This window comes from Brugia malayi, assembly GCF_000002995.4.
Source record: "Brugia malayi strain FR3 genome assembly, contig: Bm_v4_Chr4_scaffold_001, whole genome shotgun sequence".
Lineage (NCBI taxonomy): Eukaryota > Metazoa > Nematoda > Chromadorea > Rhabditida > Onchocercidae > Brugia > Brugia malayi.
In genome coordinates, this window is record NW_025062478.1 from 9794360 (window position 1) to 9822298 (window position 27939).

The following is a 27939-nucleotide window of genomic DNA, read 5'->3' on the forward strand; positions in this document are numbered from 1 at the left end:
ATTACATTTGTTAATTTATTTAAAAAAAAAAAAAGGAAAAATTTATTTATCATTTTTTGTTAAATTCTCTTTTTATTTTTCTTTTTGATTATCAATATAACTTATAGAATGATAAAGAAATGATAAATGCACAAAAATGATAAAAAAAAAAAGTAATAATAGCACTTAAATTTTATTATCATACAAAATTTTACACTCTTTTCTTGATAATACTTTTTTTTTTTTGATTGTTATACTTTGTAGCTTATCTACTTTTTATGCTCAATGATATATTTATAGAAATGTGTAGCATTTGAGATATTTCATCGAAATTCATCTGATAGTTATAAGTATTTTATCATCAATAAATACTTTTTCTTTATCACTTCTTTTATCAGTGATCAGCTTCAAGTAATATAATATGCAAACTAGATAATAAAATATTAACATCTGTTTGTTACTTTTTTTTCTCTCTCTCTCTTTCTCTTTCTCTTTCCCTCTCTCTCCCTCTCTCAGACATATTTCCCATTAAAATTCTCGTAGACGTATCTCATTCATTCATTTATTTCAATGATTTTTTATAAAAATTAAAATTGATTGAAAAAAAAAAGTCAGTTTGATTTTTTTTTTAATCAGTTTTATTTGTCATTTTATTGTTTACTTTTTTTCATTTTTAACAATTCAACATAAATGCTAATATTACTATTTCAATTGCAAATTTAAATTATTCAATTTGTATTTTTTTTTCTCTCTCTAATAAATTATATTTTGATGGAAATAAAGATTAAGCAAACAAAAAAAAAAAAAAAAATAAAAAGTAAAATTCTCCAAGGATTTGCTAATTATCCAATAATAGAAAATGAATACGAAATGTGAAGGAACAAAAAAAAGAAAAAAAAAATAAAATAATTTGAAAATGATAAAATCAAATATTTTACAAAAAAAAAAAATCGAATAATAACAAATAGATATTTCGTTTTATTAAATTTGATTTTTTTTTTTCAAAAAAAAAAAGTATTCACAATAATATTTTTTTTTTTTACAAAATTATCACAAAGATTAAAAGATTTCCAACTCGTCCCTTCTTTTTCTTTTTTTTTTCCTGTTTGTTTAATATGAAAATGACATATACTTTCCATTTATTCATCATTTCATTAATTCTTCCTATTTCTCACAAAGTTATTAAATGGCAGGTCAAAGGTTAAATTTTTTTGATTATAAGTAATTATAATTATTTCCCATAATTAAAATAACTTTTTTCTTTTGTTGTATTAAGCAATATGAGTAAAAGATTTTCCTAAAATGACAAAAATTATCTAAAAATAATGATCTTTTGTTGTTAATGAGAGTTTATTTTTAGGATTTAAATAGCTATTATAGCAATTATTATGAAAGGAAGGTCAAATACCAGAACAATCTCTTATTGATAAGGTCAAATACCAGAACGATCTGTTGGTTAATTTTTGGATGATGATGATGATGATGATCTGACCTATAAATAATTATTGAGCCATCATCATCATCATTAGTTGTCTTTCTCCATTAGGTTATCTTGTCTAATCCTTCATTAAGAACTTTTTTTTATTTATTTTATTTTTTTTTCCAATGAATTATGATACTTTTTATATTATATAAATATGATAAATTTAACAATGATTTCATTTAATTGAGTTTAAAAAAAAAAAGTTAAAAAGAAATAAGTTAAAGAATTAAAAAGTAATACATTTATTCATATTATTATTTGATACAAATTGATTTAAAAAATAAATAAATAAACAAAATGTTCGAGAATTGCTTTTTTTTTTTTTTTTTTTTGAATTTTAATGACGAATTGCGAATTGTTTATTGTTATCATTTTATCTTCATCGTTATCAATTATTATTCTTTATCCATGTTTTTATGAGAATTCTTTTCATCGTTACCAATGTAATCGAAATGATACACTGCTATCTTTCAACTTAATATTTTAGTTTCTATTTTAATTTATTCTTTTCAATTCCTATTCCATTAATTTTTAACTTATTCCTTTCAATTAATTCCTATTCCATTAATTTTTAACTCATTCTTTTCAATTCCTATTCCATTAATTTTTAACTCATTCTTTTCAATTCCTATTCCATTAATTTTTAACTCATTCTTTTCAATTCCTATTCCATTAATTTTTAACTCATTCTTTTCAATTCCTATTCCATTAATTTTTAACTCATTCTTTTCAATTCCTATTCCATTAATTTTTAACTCATTCTTTTCAATTCCTATTCTATTAATTTTTAACTTATTCTTTTCAATTCGCATTTCATTTTTTTCATTAAACAATATCTTCGGTTAAACTATTATTAATGTTTATTTGAACTAAACTATTTATTAATGCATTATTTCAGTGATTGGTGCGAAAAATTAATTATATTGGAATTGATTATAAAATCAAAGAATATAGCAACAACAGCAACAACAATAGCAACAGCGACAACGATAACAATAGTAACAATAACAATAGCAACAACAACAACAACAACAATAGCAACGACAACAACAATAGCAACAACAACAACAAAGAAAATGTCTACTGATCCGCCAATGTATCCAAAGATTTCGAGTGCATCGATGGGTGACTGTGAAAATAGATTATCATACTTTGGTGATAATCACATATTATGCTATAACCGACGTCGTTCTATACCATTGTAAGTTTAATATTTAATTCATCTTTATAAAATTTTATTAAATTAAAATTTTTTTAATGATAATAATTAGTATATGAAAATTTATGATAGCAATTTTTAACATAATTTTACTTGCATTATTACTTGTATTTATTTGCATTTCTTACATTTAAATTTTTTTAAAAATTTTCCTTTAATTCTTTTAGATTTCCTATTCTATCATTTTTTAACTTATGGAACTAATTATAAAATTAAACAATGTAATATTTATTAAAATGGAATAGCAAGAATTTCAGTACTCAATTAATCAGTTTATTAAATGATTGAATTATTCAAATAAATATTAAAAATATCATTGAATATTTAAATTATTTCATTTCAATTACTTTTTTATTCATTTCGATCACTCATATTTCTTCCACCAATTTTCTTAATCTTTGTAATATTTGTTAAAATAGAATAGCAAAAACTTTGATATATTATTATTACTTAATATTCATTTAATCAATTTATTGAATAATTGAATTATTCAAATAAATATTAAAAATATCATTGAATATTTAAATTATTTCATTTCAATTACTTTTTATTGATTTCGATTATTCATTTTCTTCTAATAATTTTGTTTTAATTTGATCATATATGCAAAAAGTGTAACATCAATCTTCATCTATCCTTCACGTCATTCCGAAATCGATGTGACGAATGTTGACATCATTCTGTCATAAAACATTTGAAAAAAAGAAAAAAGAAAAGTTCCATAAGAATAATTTATGTATGCTTTCCATCTTTTAAAGGCTTTTAAAAATTAAATTATTACAGATTAAAACAAACATTTAAAGAATTATATTAATTTATTGAAGGCATTTCTTCTTTTCTTTTCCTTTTTATTTCATTCTATTATGATAATTTTGATCAATGATCGAAATATAGGTGATGATTAAGCATAGAATAAGTCTAAAATTACATTTATTATACTAATAATTTATCATTATCATAAAATTAATAGAAGAAAAAAAAATAAACTAAAATGCTTCTTAGTTTAATAAAATTTAGCTTTTGTTTTTTCTATAATTATAAATTTTTTTCTCGAATAAAGAAAAAACTATGTGAAAAAAATTTCTTTTTTTTGCTTTCTCTCTCTCTCTCTCTCTCTCTATTTGAAGCAAACTGATGTGAATTAATTACTGATAAGAGAAATTTTTCTCAGCTATTTTTAATCACTTTCATTTATTATATATTTATTTCAAGCAAATTTGATATGAATTTAATTGATATGAACTGATAACAAAAATAAGATAAGAAATGAGGAAAATATTTTTAATGCATTGAGTGATTTTTATCAATTATGTTGATTTAATTGATGATAAGTGATAGCTTTAAAGAAACTGAAGTTTCCATGCAATTGTTTAGAGTGATTAAAGATAAAATTACGCTCAAAAACAAAGATAGGGTATTTTTGCTTCCCATATATTATCAGTGATTAAAATTTTTGCACTCACAGAGAAAGATAGGGTATTTTTGCTTTCCATAAATTTGGGTATTATTATCAGTGATTAAAATTTTTGCACTCACAGAGAAAGATAGGGTATTTTTGCTTCCCATAAATTTGGGTATTATTATCAGTGATTAAAATTTTTGCACTCACAGAGAAAGATAGGGTATTTTTGCTTCCCATAAATTTGGGTATTATTATCAGTGATTAAAATTTTTGCACTCACATAGAAAGATAGGGTATTTTTGCTTCCCATAAATTTGGGTATTATTATCAGTGATTAAAATTTTTGCATATTGAAATATAAAACTTTTAATTAATTTCATTTGCACTGTTAATATTAGAAAGAGAGATAAGATTGAAGTTTACCTGTAATTGATAGGAGGAAAAATGATAGTGAAATTTCCCAAACATTTAAAATTTTGAAGTAATAATTACTGATAAGAAGATAAGAAATAGATTGGTCAATAATAGATTATATATATTTGAATTTACATATATATGTATTTTACCTTTTGATATTTGCTACTTTTCTAGTTATATCTTTTTTGTTCTAATTTTGTTACAATTGAAATTAAATTTTCTAATTAAGAAGTTCTAATCAAATTTCAATTTTTGTTATATTTATATTTATGACTGATAAAAGATAAGCAATCATTTAGCCCAATTAATTATAATATGATTAGACTGATAGATTAGTAATTAAATGTTGTTCATTAGAATATAAAATATTTGAATTTTTTCTTTTGCATTTTTGTTTAAAAATAAATATTTACTCATTTTTTTCTGTCTAATATAACTTTATATGAAATTATAAATTAATTAATGAGCAATAGTTTTCTTGTTTACATTTGTAATAGATGCTAAAATTGAGTAAATAAGATAATTCTTATACTTATGTTACTTCTCTTATTACTTAGTTTACTTGTAAAAATTTTCTTTTTTTTTTTTGCTTATTTGATCTGTTCTCATCTTACTTGTTTACTTGTAAAATATTTTGCGAACTTTAGCAACATAATAATAATAATAATAATATATTAACTAAGATTTTATTCAATAATACATTTTGATGATTGGATGATGAACTTAATTTAACTATGATTTATCTGTCGATTTTTATTGAAATATAATTAATAACAGCAATAATAATAATAGCATCATTAATAATGATGATAATAATAATAATAATATTAATAATAGCAGTAATAATAACAATAATAATAACAACAGTAATAATATAACAATAATAATGTTGGTAACAGTAGCAATAATAATAAAATTATTAAATAAGCTCTATTTATTAAAACATTTCGCTAATTGGATAATGAGTTTAATTTAACTATGATTTATCTATCTGATTTTATTAAACTAATAATAGTAGTAATATTAATAATAATAATAATAATAGCAATAATAGTAACAGTAATAATAATAATAATAAAGTTACTAATTAAGCTTTATTTATTAATACATTTTGTTGATTAGACTCCCTCTATCCACCTGATTTTATTAATTTACTATTTCATTATTTCGTTGTTTTAGCAATCAAAAGTGTATCACAAAATCTCGAACAATGCCTTATCCATTGTACAGCGAATGTTGCGAGAATTCATTGCCCAATTCTCGTTGTAGTGCTAATGTGCTAGCTGATTGCTTAAAATCGTCACCTTTATATCGTCGACAAGAGTAAGTCACTCTCTTTGTCACCAATAATCCTTTTTTTTTTTTTGTTGTTTCATTTTTTAAAGAAGATAAAACGAGAAGGATGACACTACGATACAAATAATTGGGAGATATACTTTCATATTTATAAGTAAAATATCATGTGACAATGTATCATTATCGAAGTTATCCCATTATGGTGACAATGAAATGAGTGTCACAGTGTCACATTCATTACTTTTAGTTTAATGGAGATCTATTTTTAGTAGAATTTTATAAGTTTTTAAAATATTTACAGTAGTAATATTAACTGATGATTTTTACTAATCAATTTTAGATTATGCTTTGCAGTAAGTTGAAAAAGATACAGAGCAAGTGATAAAATGATAAGTTAAAAATAAGTTAAAATGAGTTAAATATGAGTTAAAACGATAAATTTTAAATTAAATAATTTTTTATTGAAAGTTTTAAAATTACATTAGAAGAGAAAAATCTGAGATTTAGTATATTTTCTCAGATTTTTTAATTTATTGTTTATTTTTTTTTTTGTTTTTTTTAATACAATTTTGATTTGAAATTATTTCATTTTATTATTTTTTTTAACGCAATTTCCTTATCAGCTTATTACTTATTCATTTTCTTATAATTTCTTTTAATTTAAAAAATAAACAAAGAAGGTTAATCAGATTTGATTTTGAATTTCTTTTTCTGCTTTGTTTTACAAATATTTTTGCTTTATTTATTTATTTTCTTTTTTTTTTTTTATTATCATTAACGTTCAACTATTATATTTTTAAATTTTTATCAAAATAATTTATCTTTCGTATATATATTAGCAAATAGCAATTTCTGTACAATAAATACATTTTGATCATTCATTCAATTTATAAGAAATAAAATTTTGTAGATCAGAACGATGGGGACAAGCGATCAATTATTATCAGGAAATGATGAATAATCGTGATCAATGCTGTACATCACCGCCTAATTCACCAGTCAATTTAGGAACATCACATAAATATTCCGCCTGTGGTAAAGATCATTTTTTGTTTTTGTTGATTATAATTTCTCTTTCTTTTTGTAGGGACAAGTAAGAAACATAATAATAATAATAATTATTATTATTATTATATAATAATTATAATAATAATATATTATTATTATATAATAATTATAATAATTATTATTATTATTATAGCTTTGTTAGAAGAAATGAGATATGCAGTAATTATTTTTAGATATTTTTCCAATTTTTAATCGTTTATTTATTTTTTCAATAGATTGCATACATTTATTTACCTATCTAATGCTTATTAAAATTCATTTTTTTTTTTTTAAATAGTACCATAAAATGGGTATTATTTGAAAAATAAGAAGTATAATAATAGCTTTGTTAGAAAAATGAGATATGAAGTAATTATTTTTAGATAATTTTCCAATTTTTAATCGTTTATTTAAATTTTGTTTTCAATAAATTGCAAGTATTTACCTATTATTTATTAATTATTATTATTTTTTCTTTTTTTTTTTTTCGTAAATAGTACCATAAAATGGGTATTACTTTAAAAGAGCAAAAAAAAAAAAACTTTGATTGGCGGTTTTTTTTTTCTTTCATTTTTTTTTTGTTTTTCGTTTTTTGTTTTATTTCTTTCTTTATTTCATTTATTACTACTAGTCCGTATTACTTTATGTGGAGAAAAGTTAATTAAATATTTGATTTAAAATTCATTTTAGGTGCATCATTCTCGGCTTGTGATTCACCACTGGGTGACATTGATAATTTATATACAGTAGGTTCATTGAGTGGAAGCCTAATGGGGTTTGTTTGTTCTTATCATTTATCACTTATTTAATTTTAATTACTAACTTATTTGAATTATTCACTGCAAATTTTTAGTTGTAGCAAAATTTCGAATTTTAATTTTGGAACTTTTTATCACTATTTCTTCTTAATAAATTATTATTAATCATAAATTAATTTCATATCATTTTGATCAAATAAATTATCACATTTTATTTGAACTATTTAATGCTTTCTATTCACAAAAAAAAAAATTCAAATTTTTCTTCGTAAAAATCAAAAATTTAAATTTTTCTTCGTTTTTTTTTTTTTTTTTTTTTTAAACTCTACTGATAAGTGGAATAATATGAAAAGAAAAAAAGATAAGATATTATCACTGAAACATTTTTTTTTTTTTTTATTTTTATTTCAATCAGTTAAATGCAATTTTCTCGCACTAAACATGCATTTATCATTTTTTTTAGCAAAAAAAAAGAAAAAATTTTTTAGCAAAAAAAAAAAGAAAAAATTTTTTAGCAATTGTTAGATTTTACGAATTGGAAAATATTTTGCACTAACAAACTTATTAATTATATATTTTTGCCAAAGTAATGTTTCGACAAAAAGTTAATTAGTAGGCAAAAAGGAAAGCAAATAATTGGGGAAAAAGAAAGTTTTACTTAATTTATTGCTTATTTTATTGTTATATTTAAGCTAATTTTTTTTGTTTATCAATTAATCAAAGTTTAAACATTTGACTGTTTTTCTTGTGAAATAGTTTCTTTTGCTCGTTTCTTGTATTTAAACAATTTATAAAATTAGAATTTATCTATAGATTATAAGCAAAATTATTCATTTGATACAATTTTAAAGAATTGAAAAAAGATAATATATAAATTTTATGAGAATAGAATCTAATTCTTTTGTAAATTCATAAATAATTTGATAGGTTTTACTCTATCAAAGTAAGGTGTTACTCTAATCAAAGTAAGATGTTACTCTAATCGAAGTAACAACAATTTATGGAATAATATTAGTTTCCAAATGATATTTAAGAGATTATTGTTGAAGATTTTTTAATGCAGTCTAAAAGGAATCTTGAAATTTGTTCTTATAAGTTAATCATTTTTTAATTTATTTTCTTAGGTTAATTTTTAAGATTGATTTCTTATAAATTAATGATTTTTTTTTTTTTTTCAAAAAAACTTTTCATAGATTAAATTTATTTAGAATAATCGTAGAGTTAGTATATAATATTATTTTTTCTTGAATGCTCCTCTCAAATTTATTCAACTAGCAAAATTTTAATATTTTTATAAATTTTTAATTCCTTTCTTTTTTAACTCTCAAATTTTCATTTTCCTATCTGAAATTGTCTTAACAGTACTTTATCTTTATCATTTTATCACTTTATCATTTTATTTACATGTGCAATATATATATATATGTATGCTTAAAAGTTGAAAATTGGATGAGAGAGTGAAAAAGAAGTAAACTTTAAAAAAAAAAAAAAATGAAATTCATTGGTAGTTAAAAGTTCACTGATTGATTTGAGAATGGGAAACGAAAAGGAAGAAATACTCTTTTTTTTTTCTTTTTTTGTTTTTTTTTTTTTCAAATATATTAAACTATACAAACTTTTGTTTCGTTCAAATAGCAAAATAAGTTGTTCAAAACATTTTCACCTGTCAGTTTTTTTCTTTATTCGATAAAATTATGCAACAAAAATAAAATGGATCGTTTATCAATTGGGTTTGTTTATTTGTTTATTTGTTGTCTTTTTGATTACTAATATTTTAATTGTCTAAAGTATCTTCTAATGATTATTGTTTATCTTATAAATATTACTATTTTAAATGCTAATTTTAATTATTGATGTTATAAAATGATGATACTGATTAGAAAATAGGAAATGTAGTAAATTTAAATTTAAAATTCTTTTTAAAATTAATTTTATTCATGCTACTATTTACTAATTTCTTTCAATGCATATTATTACCTAAAATATATCATTTTTTTCTCATTTTCTCTTATTTCTGTACAAATAAAGCAATAATTTAAATTTATTTCAAACCATTAAAATTGTTTCAATATTAATTTTTGAAAATTATTAATAAATAAGAGGAAAAATTATATTTTAATTTCTTTTTTTTTTTTTTTTAAAGAAACATTATTAGAGAAAAATACCTCAACTAGATTCGGTTCCAATTCTCTCCCTTTTCCTAATGTTTATTAATATTTAAGTTTTTAAGCTAATTTAATTGCCAAATTCTTTTACAATATTTTAAGTTAAATAGTTTATTAGTATTTAAGTTACAAAATTTGATTACTTTATTTATTTATTTATTTTTTTGTTAAAGTGTACACATACTCATACGATTAATATTATTATTGTTGTTGTAGTTAATTCTTTTTTTTTAAAAAAAAAAAAATCTAATTGTTTTGATTATATTTTGTTAGATTATATTTTAGTTTATTTAAAAAATTGAAACGAAAACAAAAGATAAAAAAAGTAATTTGTTTTTTTTTTTTTTTTTTTTTTTTTTTTTTATTATTAATCCAATAATTGTTTACTTAACTTTTCAGATTTTTACTGTAATATTTTATCAAATAATAACACTGCTTTCATTTATTTCATTAAAATTACGATCTCATTTTTAAATTTAAAACTAATATTTTAACTTTTTTTTAAGATTAAAACTACTGTTTTAACTATTTTTTTAAATTAAAATTATTATTTTAACACAATTTTCAGTGAAATCTAGTTCAATACGCATCTATTATACAATTCAAATATTTTTTATCTATCGATTTTTTTTTTAATCTAACTAATACTAAATGATTTGCATAATTAATTTTATATACAATAATTTGATAAAGTAATTTGAAGTTTGACGAAAGGTTAATAATTTGTAGATAAATTTAAATTGATATCAATTTTATAAAATATTCCTTTCTTGTAATCTCTAGAAATGAGGAAGGAAAATTCAACTAAACTTTTTCTTTTGATCTTTAGAAATGGCAAAAAATCCATTTCTAAACTTTTTTCTTGCAATTTTTAAAAATGAAAAATTTTTTTTACCTTTTCACCTATTTTATTTTATTTCTTTCAGATCTTTTCCGTCATTAACACGTGTATCAACAAAAAATCGAAGTTTACATGGAACAAATCCACAATCTCGTGGTGAATCATCGCTTGAATTAGAAGCAATTGCTGCTGTGCATGAACTTTCATTTGCTGTGCAAACAATTTCAGTTTCCGAAATACTTCCTCGAACACCGGATTTAATCTTTGTTAATGTCACCACTACTGAAGGTTACCACCGGAAAAGAAAATTTCATTTTCTTCATTAAAAAAGAAAATTCATTATTATAAAGAATATATTATATATTGAAATATTAACTTGACGATTTCCATTCAAGATGCGTCTATTTAGGCTTTTTTTCCTGAAATATTTGAGCTAATTGTTCTTACGTAAAGGTCACGTACGCTAACGTAAGTACAGAATTGTGGTAAAGTAATTTGAAAGGATGGATAGCAAAAGTATAGCTATACTGAGATATATAGCATTACGGAATACTAATGTTTTAGTTTATTCTATCAAATGTTTCTATAAATCATTTCATAACTTTTAAATTATTGTTAAAGTCATAATGTTTATTTATTTATTTACTCAATTAATTAATTTATTTATTTAATTTTATTTACTCATTGCCTAATTAATTTACTTATCTAATTTTTTTAAATTAACTAATTAATTTCATAACTCTTAAATTATTGTTAAAGTGATAATTTTTATTTATTTGTTTGCTCAATTATTTAATTAATTAATTTATTTATTTACTTATTCACTGCTTAATTAATTAATTTGCTTAAATTAATTAATTAATTTCATAATTCTTAAATTATTGTTAAATTGATAATGTTTATTTATTTACTTAGGTCAACCATACTGCTTGGAACTAACATTAAAAGGTTGGCGTATCACGTCATTACGTCATGATTGCATGCACGGTGACTATACACGTTTGGAACTTTTCACCGTATACTATGACACGTTGTATGATTTAATGGATAAATTGTCACCAAATTATAGAAATCTTTTCAGTGAAAAATTAGCACAAAAATTACGTATGCTTCAGGTAAATTTCTTTTCTTTTTTGTTTTCATAAATTTCTTTTTTCATTTATCTAAAAAAAAAAAAAGAAGTAAATAAATAGAATAGAAAATGTTAATTAATATAATTTTAATTTTTTACAATTTGTTTAAAATATATTATCTAATTTTTGTTGTTATTATTATTATTATTTCTTTGAAATTATCATAAATTTCTTTCAATATTTTTGCATTAATTCATTTTTTTTTTAAAAAAAAGGTGAAAAAATAAAAGAAAAAAATGTTGAATTAACTAATTGTTAGTTAATTAAGTAAAAAAAAAACTTAATTAGTTAATTTAATAAAAAAATAAAACTTAATTAATCAAGTTTTATTTTTTTATAATTTGCCAATATATTACCCGATTTTTTCTTTTACTTCTTTAAAAGTATACTATAATGCCAATATTATCATTATTTTATTAATCAAATAAATACTTTTTTATCTTATCATAAAACATTTCATACAAACATATCATTTTATATTTAAAAATTTTCTCCCTTTTTTTCCCTTTTTAATCTTCTATTTCTAATCTTTATTTAAAGCATTTAATTATAGACTGATGATGATGATGATGATGATGATGATAATGGTGATGGTGATGGTGATGGTAATGATAAGGATAATAATAATGATAATGATAATGATATGATAGCTTCAACACCATTTTCTACTGCTACACAATCAACAAATTTAACTGATAATTTAGACAACACTGAAACACCAAATCGTCATACAACTTCAACAGATGACTCACAATCAAATGATAATGTTATCAGTCATGATGAAAATGATGATTAATTTACATAAGTTCATTACTGATTAACAATTTTTATACATGCACTTAAATCATAAAATCATACAATTCTAATCACCAATTATTAATAGATATATCAAATTCTTTTTCATCTTTTCCTTTCTTTTCCCTAATCTTTTTATTTCCAATTTAAAATTTAAATTTTCTTGTATTTTTTTTTTATCAACAAACATACAATTACTTACATACATTTTTTTTTTCATTAATTGGATTATTCTAATTCTAGATTTTTCAAATTATTTAACTTTTATCTAACTTTTTTATTTTTTTTATTTTTAGAAAAAGAAAAAGTTAAATTTTTGTATGAAATTTATTCTTACTAAATACGGACTTTTCTCACTAATTTCCATCTTTTTCCATTGTTATATATTGTACATTATGGAAAATTTTTGTTGCTTTTTCCTTCCTTTTTTCCTTCTTTTCATTTCTAATTTAAATTTTTACTATCACAGCTATATTATTAGCTAAAATTTTAATTTTTCAAAAATGATTTCAATACATTTGAATAACAAAATAATCATTTTAGCAGTATTTTAATGATTGCAAAAAATTACAAAGAAAAAAATTGAATGAATTTACTAATTAGCACTCATATTCAATAATAAATGAAAAAAAAAAAAAAATTATTTCATTTTTGATCATATTTTAACATTTAGATATATCATTAAAATAATTTATTAACAATTGAAAATAGAAATGAAACAATTAGGATTAGAATTTATATTGTTGTCTTCTTGATATGATTACAAGTTATTTTGATTATTATTACTATTATTTATTTATTTTACTGTCAACTGTTATTTTTCTTTGCTTTCTTCTTTTTTTTTTTCTTTCTTTCTTTGTGTCACAATTTCTGATGAAAACAAAAATGAAAAATGTCACCAAAATAAAGCAATGAATGTTTCACAGTGTCAACTGTATTTGACTAATTTAACAGTATATTTAAATACATTCAGTAATATTTTGAATTCAATTTTCTAGAAGAATATAAATTGAAAAAAATTTTTTTGAAAATTTTTTGCAAAAATATTTACGTCTTTTATTTTTAAATAAATGTAACATTATTGCAACGGACGTTTGTTACGTCATTCAGTGCAATATATAATGGTATTTTACGTGTAAACAAACAAATAGCGTATAATAAAATATAAAAAACATAATAGCAAAGAATTTTTGTTAACATATTCGTTTGATAACGACGAATAAAATGACAATGAGTCATTTGAATTGATGTTTTCTGTAAACTGAATTGAAGAATTATTAATTGATAAATGGGTAAGAGATTTACCCAGCATACGGGTATCAATCTGAGAGTGACGTACGTTAGCAATGCAACGTGGAAGAGAATAAACCAATGAAAGAAAAAGAGTATATGTATAATATAAATGATCACACATAATCATTTGCTGATAAAAAATGGAAAAATCAGAGCAGAAAAAATCGAAGGATATATGGAAAGACAAAGAGACAGAGAAGCAGACAGAGAGACAGACAATTGAATGTTTCATTTAGCGCTTTACTTTGGAGGGTAGTAGGTACCATAAGCTGCAGAGAGCGCCGTCGTCGTTGGTTTCCTATCGCGGTGACACTATTTCCTATCATCGAAGATAGACCGTGTCGTCGACCAAATTAAACCAAAGATTACGTCGTGCTCTGTCATTGTCAACTGTCGTTTACTTGTAGAAAACTGCTGCTTCTTTTGCAACTTCCATCTACTTTCATTTGTCCATTTTAGTCTGTCTTTTTTTCTCAAATTAAGCACAGATTTGTTCTCACGACTGGTTGACCTTTGATCTTTTAAGCATACAAATTGTAGCTTTATGGTTTCAAGACTATTGTACTATTGTTGTTGCTGTCATTGTCTTCTCTTCATGATGAAAGAAAGGTCATATTTCAAAACAGCTTAATATTGTGTCATTTTGTTATGTGTCTTTTTACATAGGCCTAAAAATATACCATAGGCCTAAAAATGTCAATAGCGCATCACGCGCAAATGTGAATGCTGCAAACTACGTTAGCATATGCATTTGTGTGTATTTTGCTCGAATGTTTATCAAATTTGAGGGAAATATATTTGACGATTGTGTCACAGTGGAAAAATGGTATCAGAAACAGAAACAGTAGGAGCTGTCACTGATAATTGTATGGATGAGGTGGACATGGAGACAATGAAAGTCGTTCAGGAACAGTTCCTCTCTGCCGATGCTAATGAAATTAAGGAAGTTAGCGAGCACTCAAAACAGGTAAGTAATCCTCCTTGTTATCTCTTATGAAATGCGGGAAAGGAGAGACGGGTGGGTAAAAGTTACATTTTGCAACATTGCGAAATAGAGGAGAAAGACGGGCAAGTGGAGAAGAGACGGGCAAGCGATCATCTCACTCTCAGTGATTGATTGTTCTCTGATCATTTGGAGTTATGAAAGATTTTTTGGATTTGCCAGCGATCACAGAATTTTTTGTTATTTTGAACATTGTATAAGGCGGCAAGATTACGGATGTGAGCAATCCAGATTAAAGGAGAATTTCGTGAAGAAAATCCCAGGTAAATCCCGCGACAGATTAACAGTGAAAATCCTCGGTATTGTGATTTGTTAGTGTAGCAATGTCTGAGGAAGATAAGCAGAATTTTCGTGCCTACAGGAGTGAAATAGAAAATTATCTGCTGCTCGGGTCACATAGTATTTCTTTACCTGGCATCAAATGTTTTTGTTTTTGCATTGCAGGTTAAATTCAAAACTCAAATTGTATGGAGGAATGTGGCGCTATTTTCAGCTCTCCATGTCGCATCACTGGTCGGTATTTATCAGTTTATTTTCCTCGCCAAATGGCCAACATTATTTTGGTGTAAGTTATGCTATTTGTCTTTCTTAGAAAATGATTAATTTCAGTTTAAACACTGTTTTCTTATTTTAGTGTTTTGTTCAATGATAGCTTTTAGTTCATAACGTCTATTTATGCTTTAGATTGCACCTGTTGGCTAATGGGCGTTATGGGTATCACTGCTGGGGCACATCGTCTTTGGTCTCATCGTAGTTATAAGGCCAGATGGCCTGCTCGGCTCTTTTTGATGTTTTGCAACAGTATGGCTTTCCAGGCAAGTTTCCTTCCATTTGTTTATTATATCTTTTGCATTTTTTGAATTCATCGATATCGCTCGAATTTGAATTGTTCCACTGCACTCCCTTAATTTGTTTTGCATTAGTGATTGCATATTATGTTTAGAACGATGTAATTGAGTGGTCACGAGACCATCGTTGTCATCACAAGTGGACAGATACTGATGCTGACCCGCACAATACCACAAGGTAGGTTAGTTTATTGTTTTCCTCACCATTTCTCATCAACTTGCATCATCAATGCTAAATGTATTTTCCATTTTATTTGGCTTTTTGAATGTTATATTATAGAGGAATGTTTTTTGCTCATATGGGTTGGTTGATGGTTCGTAAACATCCGGAAGTGAAGAGAAAAGGCTCTCAACTAGATCTGAGTGATTTGTTCAATGATCCTATACTTGCATTTCAGAGAAGGTTTATTTTCTGCTTATTACCAACAGTTTTCATGAATTATGGTCGAAGAATCTTTCTTTGCTTTTGCTTTCGTGTGACGGTTTTCCTGAAATCATGCCTAATACGTAGACGGATATGAGCTAAAAAAGTGAAAAATAGATGATAAGGCTGTGGGTTTAGTGTACAGCTAACTTCTTAACAGTTAGTAGCAATGCTGTAATTTATATCCTTTGCTTTATTTTCCGTTTAATTTAATTTACTAATTCTAACTGTTAATTCAGACACTACTTAAAAACAGTACTATTCGCTTGGTTTATTGTGCCAACCTTTGTACCGATGTATTTTTGGGGAGAATCCTTCATGGTCGCTCTTTATACTTGCACATTATTAAGGTTAACTTTTCATTTGTTAAAAATCTGTTTTGCGGGAAAAAATTTATTGATTTGTTTCTGGACATTTCTGTGCTCAAATATGATCAGTTTTGGTTCATATTCATATCTTAGATACTGCTCTACTCTGCATGGTACATGGCTAATCAATTCGTTGGCACACAAATATGGCTTCAAGCCTTACAATCCGAATATAACACCTGTTGAATCATTATGGGTCAGTTTAGAGATTATTAATCGTTTTTGGACCTATTTGATCTCAATTTTGCGAAAGAAATCAATGCTACTGCTCAGCCATCATGCTTTCGGCATACAAAATTCTTACTAGCATTACGGTGGCGTTTATTTTCCCAATTTCAATTTCCTTTCATAAAATTGGTTTTGCTGTAATTGGAAGGTAAGCAGTGGTGTTTAATTTCAGCTAGCGGTAACGGCAATGGGTGAAGGCGGTCATAACTATCATCACACTTTTCCGCAAGACTATCGAACATCTGAATATGTGCTTCACTTTAATGTAACAAAATTATTCATCGACATACTATTTTTCTTGGGATTGGCATACGACATGAAAGTTGTCCCGCAAGAGGTAATATTTAATCATTAAAGTGGGTTGCTGCTTAATAAGAAATAATGGTTCTGATTTCAACATGTCAAATGTTGTCTTTTATTTTATTTCTTACGAATAGGTAGAGGTTTTTACAGAATGTATTGCTGGGAAAAAGTTATTGAAAATTAAATGAAAAAGTTAACTTATTTCATTTGGCAATTAATTTTATCGTATGGAATTTTGCAGATAATTGAACGACAGAAAGCAAAATACGTGAAGAAATGTAATTGATTCAATGTGGAGTGTTTGAGCGCTTCATTTTATTGCACTATAATAGGTAGACATCGTTTTCTTATTCAGTCTTTCCAGACTGTCTTTCTTTCAGGTTATTAGGATGCGGTAGCATTAGAGAGAAATATTATCTTATAGAATGATGTCATAATTTACTGAGACTTCAGTATGTCGCTTTATTTGATATATCATTGTAATGTAAATTCCATTTCACATATCTCTTCGAATTTTATCATTGAATGGCAGAAGATTAAAATTACATGGTTATTTGTTGCTGGTTTTGTTACAAGATGTAAATAAATTAACATTTTATCAGTGTTCAGATTACTAATAAAATACCGCATTTTCTAAGGATGACATTTATATTATAAAAAATTTTCGACAAAATTTTATTAATTTTTTTTTTTACAATTATTTTTTTCATATTCGCTATCTTATATAAATGTGTGCTGTAGATCAGAACTCTGCTTCTGCGCCTATTTTGCTGGAAATTGAAAGTTTGAAAATCTCTTTACCGCTTAATCTTAAATCGTAGTAAACAATGATAGGAATAGTGATAAAGACGATTTGTGCAAGAGATTAATAAGAAGTATGATTAATGATTAGTGCTGAGCTTGGTTAACCTATATTTATGTTTTGTTTTTGCAACTACTATTTATTTAACAATTCCAGAAATAGTACCTGAAAGAATTATTTGTGAAATAAGGTACGGTTAGGCATAGCTTCAGATACTCTATAAATCAATTGAAAGGAATTAATTGAGATTACTTATTATATTTTCCACCTTCTGTATTATTGAAAATTAAAACAAAATGAACTCTTCCGGAAACTGCAGCTATCAGCGAAATCGAAAAATGTTATTAGTTGTGTGTGTTGAAAATCGTATTATTTATGTTGAAATAATCTTAAATAATTTTGTATTAAATCAGCAAAATCTTGTAATCTTAGAAATTCTAAAAGTAGTATGAAATTGTTGCAATTCCAATTCTAAAAGTAATATAAAATTATTGCAATTGTTTTTTTTTTTCTTATATATATATAGTTTCAAGTCATTTGACCAACTGTTATCTTTCAATTGTGGCTAAAGCTTATCTTCATTGTCAAGAATGTTACAATCTGTTAACAGAGAATATGTGTATTGATTAATATTTTGTAAATTGTTCTCAATTTATCTCTTAAAAATTTTCCGGTTTAACGAGGTTAAAATGTTGAAAAGCTCTTTGTTTAAATTAGCTTTATTTGCTATAAATTTTACTTGAAAATATTGAAATATTGTGAAGATTGTCAAACTTGACAGCTACTCTTATAAGCAAATGGCATAAATGAAACTGTCACTTTATAAAGAGGAAAGTTCACTTAAAAGTGACAGCTCTTTACTTAATTAAATCATTGCAAATGATAACACTTTGTTGTAAACTAATGTCTATTACGTAAAGAATTCAAAACCATTGTCTGAGATCAATTTTTTTTTTCTTTTGATATAACGAACTTCAATTTAGTTTAAACTCAAACTCACACACTTAATTCACGTTTAACAATGGCAGTAATAGTAGGAAAATGAACGAAGAATGATAGAAAGTGATAGTAAGATAAATTAATAAACATTTAGAGTAAGTGAACTGTTGGTATTGTCGCGAATGATAATTTCGCGAACACTTCTAACCAATTCCATAATATCATAAATCATCTCTCCTTTTTAAATTGTAAGCACTCTTACAGTATCATGAATCATCGCTTCTTAAATTTGGCTTCTTAAGATTTATTACTCATGTGATTTTATGTAAAACTGAAATTAGCTTTCATTTTAATCTCTTCTTTGCAAACACTTCACATTCTTCACACATGTGATTTTTATCTTAGACACACCCAATCCTCACTCATATAAATTCAATTCTAATAAACAAAAGGAATCATTGCCGGCCATTATTGTCAGCTATTACTCTGATAACCAATCTCAATTTCCTTCGGTCTTCTTTTTATTATAAATTTTCTTTTATTGCTCAGATTATTAATAATACGTTTTCCTAAAAATAAAGGTTTATTAATCTTACTGCTGTATTACAGTTATTCGAGTATCAATCGACAAACCTTTCACGACAAAAAATTTATTTTAAGAAGATTGACTAACCTTTCCTTTGCCGGTTGAAAGCTTGCAATAATGTTGCTAGACATGTTCCCGGCTCGTGGCACCATTAAAGGAGAGATGATTTATGATATTATGGAATTGGTTAGAAGTTTTCGCGAAATTATCATTCGCGACAGGTATAATTTCATATTCAGTTAAATCATTTCTTTGCTATTATTGTATAACTATAATATTATATGGTATCGTAAGAATTATCAATATTATCAGTGATAATGTATAGTATCATGTAAGAAATATCAGCAGAGTTGTTATCAGTGGTATTGTATGATATCATATAAGAATTATCAATAAAGTTATTGTTATCAGTGGTATTGTATGATATCATATAAGAATTATCAATAAAGTTATTGTTATCAGTGGTATTATATGGTATCATATAAGAAACATCAATATTATCAATGATACTGCATAGTATTATATAAGAATTATCAATAAAGTTATTGTTATCAGTACGGTATCGTGAGAAATATCAATGGAGGTCTTGTTATCAATGATACAAGAAATATTAACAAAGTTATTATCAACATTGTGAAATAACAATAACAAACCACTAAATCTTTTCCCTCAACAATGTAACAATTGAATAAATCAAAACGTTGAATAGAAAGATTATTTTTCTCTTTTCAAATACATTCAATAAATGATTTCAACATTTTTTCATTGTTCCTTCTTCAATAAAAATTTACTATTTCCAATTTTCTATCTTTTTTTTTATCAGTAAAGTAACAGTATTCATTCATTGCATTATGAAATATTTAAATTGTATTTTCTAAAAAGGTGCATAAAACTATTTGCGTGGATTTTTTACTGATCAGGAATTTATCATTTATATCCAAAAATATTTACTCTTCCGTTTTACTATATTATTAATTTATTCTTTTAACAATAAGAGTTTTTTTTTTTTTTTTTTTTAAATTTTGCCAAAGATAATAATTTCAAAAGCATTTTTTTCTTTTCTGGACAAAAACAGATTTTACAAAAAGGTTTCCGTTTTCTTCTCTCTTTCTCTTTCTCTTTCGCTTTTTTATTTTGTGGAAATTAAAATGCTAAAGAGAATCGGAAGTCGATCGGATAATTTGCAATAGGTAAAATCGTAAATGAATGTAATTTGTGTTTTCAATTCTTTTCTCTCTCTCTCTCTCTCTCATCGACTAAATTGTTCAAAAGTCAACGAACTTCAAATGAATCAATGAGTCTAAGGATGAGTTTTTTATATGTGAAAATTTTAATTTTTAATTTGATGTAAAGTTTTTTGTAAATTCATAAATGGAGTAAAATAATGTTAGCATTTGAATAGCTTCTCGATTAATCCGATAGGATGAAAATTTCTTGAGATTATAGTATTACCTAACTTTCATTGCTTCTCTAAAACAAAATTAATTAAATAAAAATTATATCTCATAATGGTTATTTTTATCGAAAAAACCTTTCAAATAAATATTTGTGCTTAAAAGAAAAAAAATTTAATTCTTTAAAAAATGAAATATAACGGATTAAGAGAAATTCAAGAAATTTAAATTAAAAAGGCATAATGTTAAGGATAAGCTATACTGGATGATAGAGTAATGATTTTTTAGTGATTTCAAATTTTTTGAAAATTTTCAAATTTCAACTATTTTAAATTTTTTATCTGAAAAGCGGAATGAAAATTTCTTGAGATTGTAGCAGTATTAATTTCTCTAAAACAAAATAAATTGAATAATTTTATCTCATAGTGATAATTTCGTGGAAAAATTAAAAAAAAAAATTATAATCTGTATAAAATAATAAAATTATTTTTTAATATAAAACATTTTCTAGATAAAAAGGATTTGAATTTATCACATTATACAAAAATTATTTTCAACATTTTTTCATGCAAAATGATAAATCTGTTATTTAAATTTAAATTTTTTAATATGCAAAATTTTATTTGTCAAAAGTTAATTTATAAAAAATGTAAAATATTTTCTTATTTGTAAAAAAAAAAAATTCACTTGTAAGTTAATTTCTAAAAAAAAAAAAACTTCATATACCCATCTTAAGAAAGCTAAATATAAATTCCAATATTTTATTTTATTGTTTATTTGCAATATATTAAAATAAATGTTTATTCTACTGAGGCATTTCTTTACTATTAAAAAAAAAAAAAAAATTTTCTGATTCTAACATTCGTTTTACATTACTTTTATTTATTATATTATTATACTTTAATCTTTTCTTTTTTGTATCTTAAAATTATTTTCTAAATTTGTTTATCTACGATATTGCAAATAAACTAACAAAAATACAATTTCTTTTATAGTTTATATTTGATTCAAAAAAATGTAAGTTTTACTTTACTTATTATATCTAACTTATTTACCAATTTAACATTAACCTTTCATTAAAAATCGATAAATAATTGTCCGATTATCTTTTTTTCTCTTTCTCTCTCTCTTCTTTTAAATATAATCATAATTTAAAAATATAATAAATACTTATAGGTGAAAGAAGTGTGAAATTCTTTCAAATGACACAAATTCTTTTGTAATATTTAATTCAACAATTCATTAAATGAATTTTTCTTTTTTGAATTAAATGAATTTTATTTAAATTAAATGTTTTGTTTAATATTTAAATTAAATGATTTTTCATTAAATGATTGATTGAATTAATAATGGCCATAAATGTATAATGAAATTCGTGTTGAAAACTTTTTAAAATGCTAAAAAGAATTGCTAAAAGAATTTTTTGATAATCAAGATATCAAGAAATTACATAATTATATCTGTTTGGCAATTATTAAAATTGTTAGGAAATAAAGAAAATGACAAATTTCATTGATATTTCATCCTAAATTATTTTGATAAACAAAAATTTTAAATTTACTGCTTAAGTCTCAGAAAATTATAAATATATTTTTATTCATTGTTAGTTTTTTTTTTCTTTGTAATTTTTGTCAAATCAATTCAACTAATTAAACTTTGTTAAAATTAATTCAACTAATTAATTGACTATGATAATAATGCATAATGCATTATATAAAATAGTGATTATTGCTACTAATTATTATTATTAATGATTTAATTAAAATTATTCTCATTAATTACATTCTTAAATAATTTTTTTTTTTTTTTTTTTTTGTTTGTTTATTTAATAAATGAAAAGTAGAATTAATAAATATTTCAATAGATAATGCCATACGATTGATGGGAAACAATTTTTTGATTTGTATTACAACAATTAAAATGATTGGAATGAGTATGAATCATTATCATCTATCAAATTAATCATTAAAATTTCATATGATAATAGCAATTATAAATGTAGTTGTAATCGTGATAATTCTTCAAAAAAAAAAAAGAGAAAAGAAGAGAAAGAAAAGAAATGTGAATGTGATAAAATTGTTATCAATTATTTCTCTTTACTGATAACAATAATTTATACAACAATTAGTTTCTTTTTTCTTTTCTTTTTTTTTTTTTTTCCTTTCCTTCTTAAAAAATCAGTCAGCAATTCATTTCGTTCAATTTTTTTTTACTAACAAAATTCATTTCATTTTAAATATTGATTTTTTGTGAAGAAATCGATATCAATTGATCTAATCGATTGATTTTGATAAGCAAAAAGTTTAATTTGTTGTGTACAATGTGAAATCATTTTTATTGATATTTATAATATAAGTAATAATGATAAGGTCAAAAGGTTAATCAGTATAAAATGTAAAAATGAAGAAACAAAGAGAGAGGGAGAGAGGGAGAGAGGGAGATGAAGAGGGAGAGAGAAGGGAAAGAATAAAAAAATGAAGTGGAACAACTTTTATGTTTAATATAGATTCTGTGGCAAATTACGCTTCTGCAGCAAATTACGAAGTACAATTTTGAAGAATTATTAATTGATAAATGGGTAAGAGATTTACCCAGCATACGGGTATCAATCTGAGAGTGACGTACGTTAGCAATGCAACGTGGAAGAGAATAAACCAATGAAAGAAAAAGAGTATATGTATAATATAAATGATCACACATAATCATTTGCTGATAAAAAATGGAAAAATCAGAGCAGAAAAAATCGAAGGATATATGGAAAGACAAAGAGACAGAGAAGCAGACAGAGAGACAGACAATTGAATGTTTCATTTAGCGCTTTACTTTGGAGGGTAGTAGGTACCATAAGCTGCAGAGAGCGCCGTCGTCGTTGGTTTCCTATCGCGGTGACACTATTTCCTATCATCGAAGATAGACCGTGTCGTCGACCAAATTAAACCAAAGATTACGTCGTGCTCTGTCATTGTCAACTGTCGTTTACTTGTAGAAAACTGCTGCTTCTTTTGCAACTTCCATCTACTTTCATTTGTCCATTTTAGTCTGTCTTTTTTTCTCAAATTAAGCACAGATTTGTTCTCACGACTGGTTGACCTTTGATCTTTTAAGCATACAAATTGTAGCTTTATGGTTTCAAGACTATTGTACTATTGTTGTTGCTGTCATTGTCTTCTCTTCATGATGAAAGAAAGGTCATATTTCAAAACAGCTTAATATTGTGTCATTTTGTTATGTGTCTTTTTACATAGGCCTAAAAATATACCATAGGCCTAAAAATGTCAATAGCGCATCACGCGCAAATGTGAATGCTGCAAACTACGTTAGCATATGCATTTGTGTGTATTTTGCTCGAATGTTTATCAAATTTGAGGGAAATATATTTGACGATTGTGTCACAGTGGAAAAATGGTATCAGAAACAGAAACAGTAGGAGCTGTCACTGATAATTGTATGGATGAGGTGGACATGGAGACAATGAAAGTCGTTCAGGAACAGTTCCTCTCTGCCGATGCTAATGAAATTAAGGAAGTTAGCGAGCACTCAAAACAGGTAAGTAATCCTCCTTGTTATCTCTTATGAAATGCGGGAAAGGAGAGACGGGTGGGTAAAAGTTACATTTTGCAACATTGCGAAATAGAGGAGAAAGACGGGCAAGTGGAGAAGAGACGGGCAAGCGATCATCTCACTCTCAGTGATTGATTGTTCTCTGATCATTTGGAGTTATGAAAGATTTTTTGGATTTGCCAGCGATCACAGAATTTTTTGTTATTTTGAACATTGTATAAGGCGGCAAGATTACGGATGTGAGCAATCCAGATTAAAGGAGAATTTCGTGAAGAAAATCCCAGGTAAATCCCGCGACAGATTAACAGTGAAAATCCTCGGTATTGTGATTTGTTAGTGTAGCAATGTCTGAGGAAGATAAGCAGAATTTTCGTGCCTACAGGAGTGAAATAGAAAATTATCTGCTGCTCGGGTCACATAGTATTTCTTTACCTGGCATCAAATGTTTTTGTTTTTGCATTGCAGGTTAAATTCAAAACTCAAATTGTATGGAGGAATGTGGCGCTATTTTCAGCTCTCCATGTCGCATCACTGGTCGGTATTTATCAGTTTATTTTCCTCGCCAAATGGCCAACATTATTTTGGTGTAAGTTATGCTATTTGTCTTTCTTAGAAAATGATTAATTTCAGTTTAAACACTGTTTTCTTATTTTAGTGTTTTGTTCAATGATAGCTTTTAGTTCATAACGTCTATTTATGCTTTAGATTGCACCTGTTGGCTAATGGGCGTTATGGGTATCACTGCTGGGGCACATCGTCTTTGGTCTCATCGTAGTTATAAGGCCAGATGGCCTGCTCGGCTCTTTTTGATGTTTTGCAACAGTATGGCTTTCCAGGCAAGTTTCCTTCCATTTGTTTATTATATCTTTTGCATTTTTTGAATTCATCGATATCGCTCGAATTTGAATTGTTCCACTGCACTCCCTTAATTTGTTTTGCATTAGTGATTGCATATTATGTTTAGAACGATGTAATTGAGTGGTCACGAGACCATCGTTGTCATCACAAGTGGACAGATACTGATGCTGACCCGCACAATACCACAAGGTAGGTTAGTTTATTGTTTTCCTCACCATTTCTCATCAACTTGCATCATCAATGCTAAATGTATTTTCCATTTTATTTGGCTTTTTGAATGTTATATTATAGAGGAATGTTTTTTGCTCATATGGGTTGGTTGATGGTTCGTAAACATCCGGAAGTGAAGAGAAAAGGCTCTCAACTAGATCTGAGTGATTTGTTCAATGATCCTATACTTGCATTTCAGAGAAGGTTTATTTTCTGCTTATTACCAACAGTTTTCATGAATTATGGTCGAAGAATCTTTCTTTGCTTTTGCTTTCGTGTGACGGTTTTCCTGAAATCATGCCTAATACGTAGACGGATATGAGCTAAAAAAGTGAAAAATAGATGATAAGGCTGTGGGTTTAGTGTACAGCTAACTTCTTAACAGTTAGTAGCAATGCTGTAATTTATATCCTTTGCTTTATTTTCCGTTTAATTTAATTTACTAATTCTAACTGTTAATTCAGACACTACTTAAAAACAGTACTATTCGCTTGGTTTATTGTGCCAACCTTTGTACCGATGTATTTTTGGGGAGAATCCTTCATGGTCGCTCTTTATACTTGCACATTATTAAGGTTAACTTTTCATTTGTTAAAAATCTGTTTTGCGGGAAAAAATTTATTGATTTGTTTCTGGACATTTCTGTGCTCAAATATGATCAGTTTTGGTTCATATTCATATCTTAGATACTGCTCTACTCTGCATGGTACATGGCTAATCAATTCGTTGGCACACAAATATGGCTTCAAGCCTTACAATCCGAATATAACACCTGTTGAATCATTATGGGTCAGTTTAGAGATTATTAATCGTTTTTGGACCTATTTGATCTCAATTTTGCGAAAGAAATCAATGCTACTGCTCAGCCATCATGCTTTCGGCATACAAAATTCTTACTAGCATTACGGTGGCGTTTATTTTCCCAATTTCAATTTCCTTTCATAAAATTGGTTTTGCTGTAATTGGAAGGTAAGCAGTGGTGTTTAATTTCAGCTAGCGGTAACGGCAATGGGTGAAGGCGGTCATAACTATCATCACACTTTTCCGCAAGACTATCGAACATCTGAATATGTGCTTCACTTTAATGTAACAAAATTATTCATCGACATACTATTTTTCTTGGGATTGGCATACGACATGAAAGTTGTCCCGCAAGAGGTAATATTTAATCATTAGAGTGGGTTGCTGCTTAATAAGAAATAATAGTTCTGATTTCAACATGTCAAATGTTGTCTTTTATTTTATTTCTTACGAATAGGTAGAGGTTTTTACGGAATGGGAAAAAGTTATTGAAAATTAAATGAAAAAGTTAACTTATTTCATTTGGCAATTAATTTTATCGTATGGAATTTTGCAGATAATTGAACGACAGAAAGCAAAATACGTGAAGAAATGTAATTGATTCAATGTGGAGTGTTTGAGCGCTTCATTTTATTGCACTATAATAGGTAGACATCGTTTTCTTATTCAGTCTTTCCAGACTGTCTTTCTTTCAGGTTATTAGGATGCGGTAGCATTAGAGAGAAATATTATCTTATAGAATGATGTCATAATTTACTGAGACTTCAGTATGTCGCTTTATTTGATATATCATTGTAATGTAAATTCCATTTCACATATCTCTTCGAATTTTTAAAATTACATAGTTATTTGTTGCTGGTTTTGTTACAAGATGTAAATAAATTAACATTTTATCAGTGTTCAGATTACTAATTAAATACCGCACTGTCTAATGATGACGTTTATATTGTAATATCTTTGTTTGCTTATGTTTCGTTTTCCGAAAATACTTTGATATGACATTCCGTTTGGGAAAAATACACAGTTAAATTTTGTGTCGTATTCAGTATTGTGTATCAGTACGTACTAAAAGACGTGAATGAAGTTTACCAGAATTTTTACTGTTATAATTTTATTTTGTGGACTGCGATTTCTGGGCAGTCTTCATAACGTTAACAGGATACTATGATTATTAGTGTGCCTCATAATTATTTGATTTCTGGACTCTGTGTGCTCTTTTTACCTTTTGCGACTTGGTTTTGTTTTTACCAGTTACTAATTCGCCCTTGTTTCCATCACATAGTTTGTTTATGTATTATTATGAAAATATGAATTTTTGAGCTATACATTTTCTTTCGTATATTTTGTTATCAAACGCAACCATTTATGTTTTGTTGTTCTAGTTTAATCCTGATTGTAAAAAATAAATTTAGTAAAATTACACTGAGTGGCAAAAAAATGATAACTTATCTATTAATGTAAACTATCGACTAATTAATACTTTTGATCCATTTGATAGTTAGGGATTCGCTTGTTAGACATGTCGATTTCGCCATGTTGAAACTTTTCGCGATGTTACTGATATTCCCTTAGACAATTCACCTAACGAACTGCGTGAAGGATACGTGAAAACAATGTTACATCAACGGAAACCCTGCCAAACTTTAGCGTAAGTGAAATATTCAACGTATTTGTTTACAAAACTAGAATAAAGCGTAACAAGGTGTGAATAGTTAATTTAAACTTAGCAGTTAATATCCCGGGGGGACAAAGTTTTTGTACAACAACTTCGTCAAGTTGATCATTG

The 27939-nt window shown here is 25.6% G+C and overlaps 3 protein-coding genes and 1 further gene across 4 annotated transcripts; 3 read left to right on the forward strand and 1 right to left on the reverse strand.

Annotated features, from left to right (window-relative positions):
• Positions 1-1441: 1441 nt before the first annotated feature.
• Bm16808 lies at positions 1442-1510 on the reverse strand. The gene has a single exon (XR_006228107.1). The product of XR_006228107.1 is annotated as a pre-microRNA Bm16808 (primary transcript).
• An 836-nt stretch (positions 1511-2346) lies between these two features.
• Positions 2347-12536, forward strand: Bm13604 (UPF0279 protein C14orf129 homolog, putative; the record flags this gene model as incomplete). The annotated part of the gene is made up of 7 exons (XM_043082280.1): positions 2347-2663; positions 5680-5823; positions 6707-6831; positions 7534-7618; positions 10693-10895; positions 11523-11722; positions 12294-12536. The coding sequence occupies 7 exons, from the start codon at positions 2347-2349 to the stop codon at positions 12534-12536; spliced, it is 1317 nt and encodes a 438-aa protein (XP_042938214.1).
• A 2115-nt stretch (positions 12537-14651) lies between these two features.
• On the forward strand, positions 14652-17288 carry Bm6090 (acyl-CoA desaturase, putative; the record flags this gene model as incomplete). Its single annotated transcript, XM_043082281.1, has 9 exons — positions 14652-14795; positions 15276-15396; positions 15516-15646; positions 15775-15857; positions 15960-16082; positions 16343-16453; positions 16565-16667; positions 16872-17036; positions 17244-17288. The coding sequence occupies 9 exons, from the start codon at positions 14652-14654 to the stop codon at positions 17286-17288; spliced, it is 1026 nt and encodes a 341-aa protein (XP_042938215.1).
• Positions 17289-24125: 6837 nt separating this feature from the next.
• Bm9115 (acyl-CoA desaturase, putative) lies at positions 24126-26754 on the forward strand (the record flags this gene model as incomplete). Its single annotated transcript, XM_043082282.1, has 9 exons — positions 24126-24269; positions 24750-24870; positions 24990-25120; positions 25249-25331; positions 25434-25556; positions 25817-25927; positions 26039-26141; positions 26346-26510; positions 26710-26754. 9 exons carry the CDS (start codon positions 24126-24128, stop codon positions 26752-26754), a joined length of 1026 nt encoding a protein of 341 aa, XP_042938216.1.
• Between the last annotated feature and the right edge of the window lie 1185 nt (positions 26755-27939).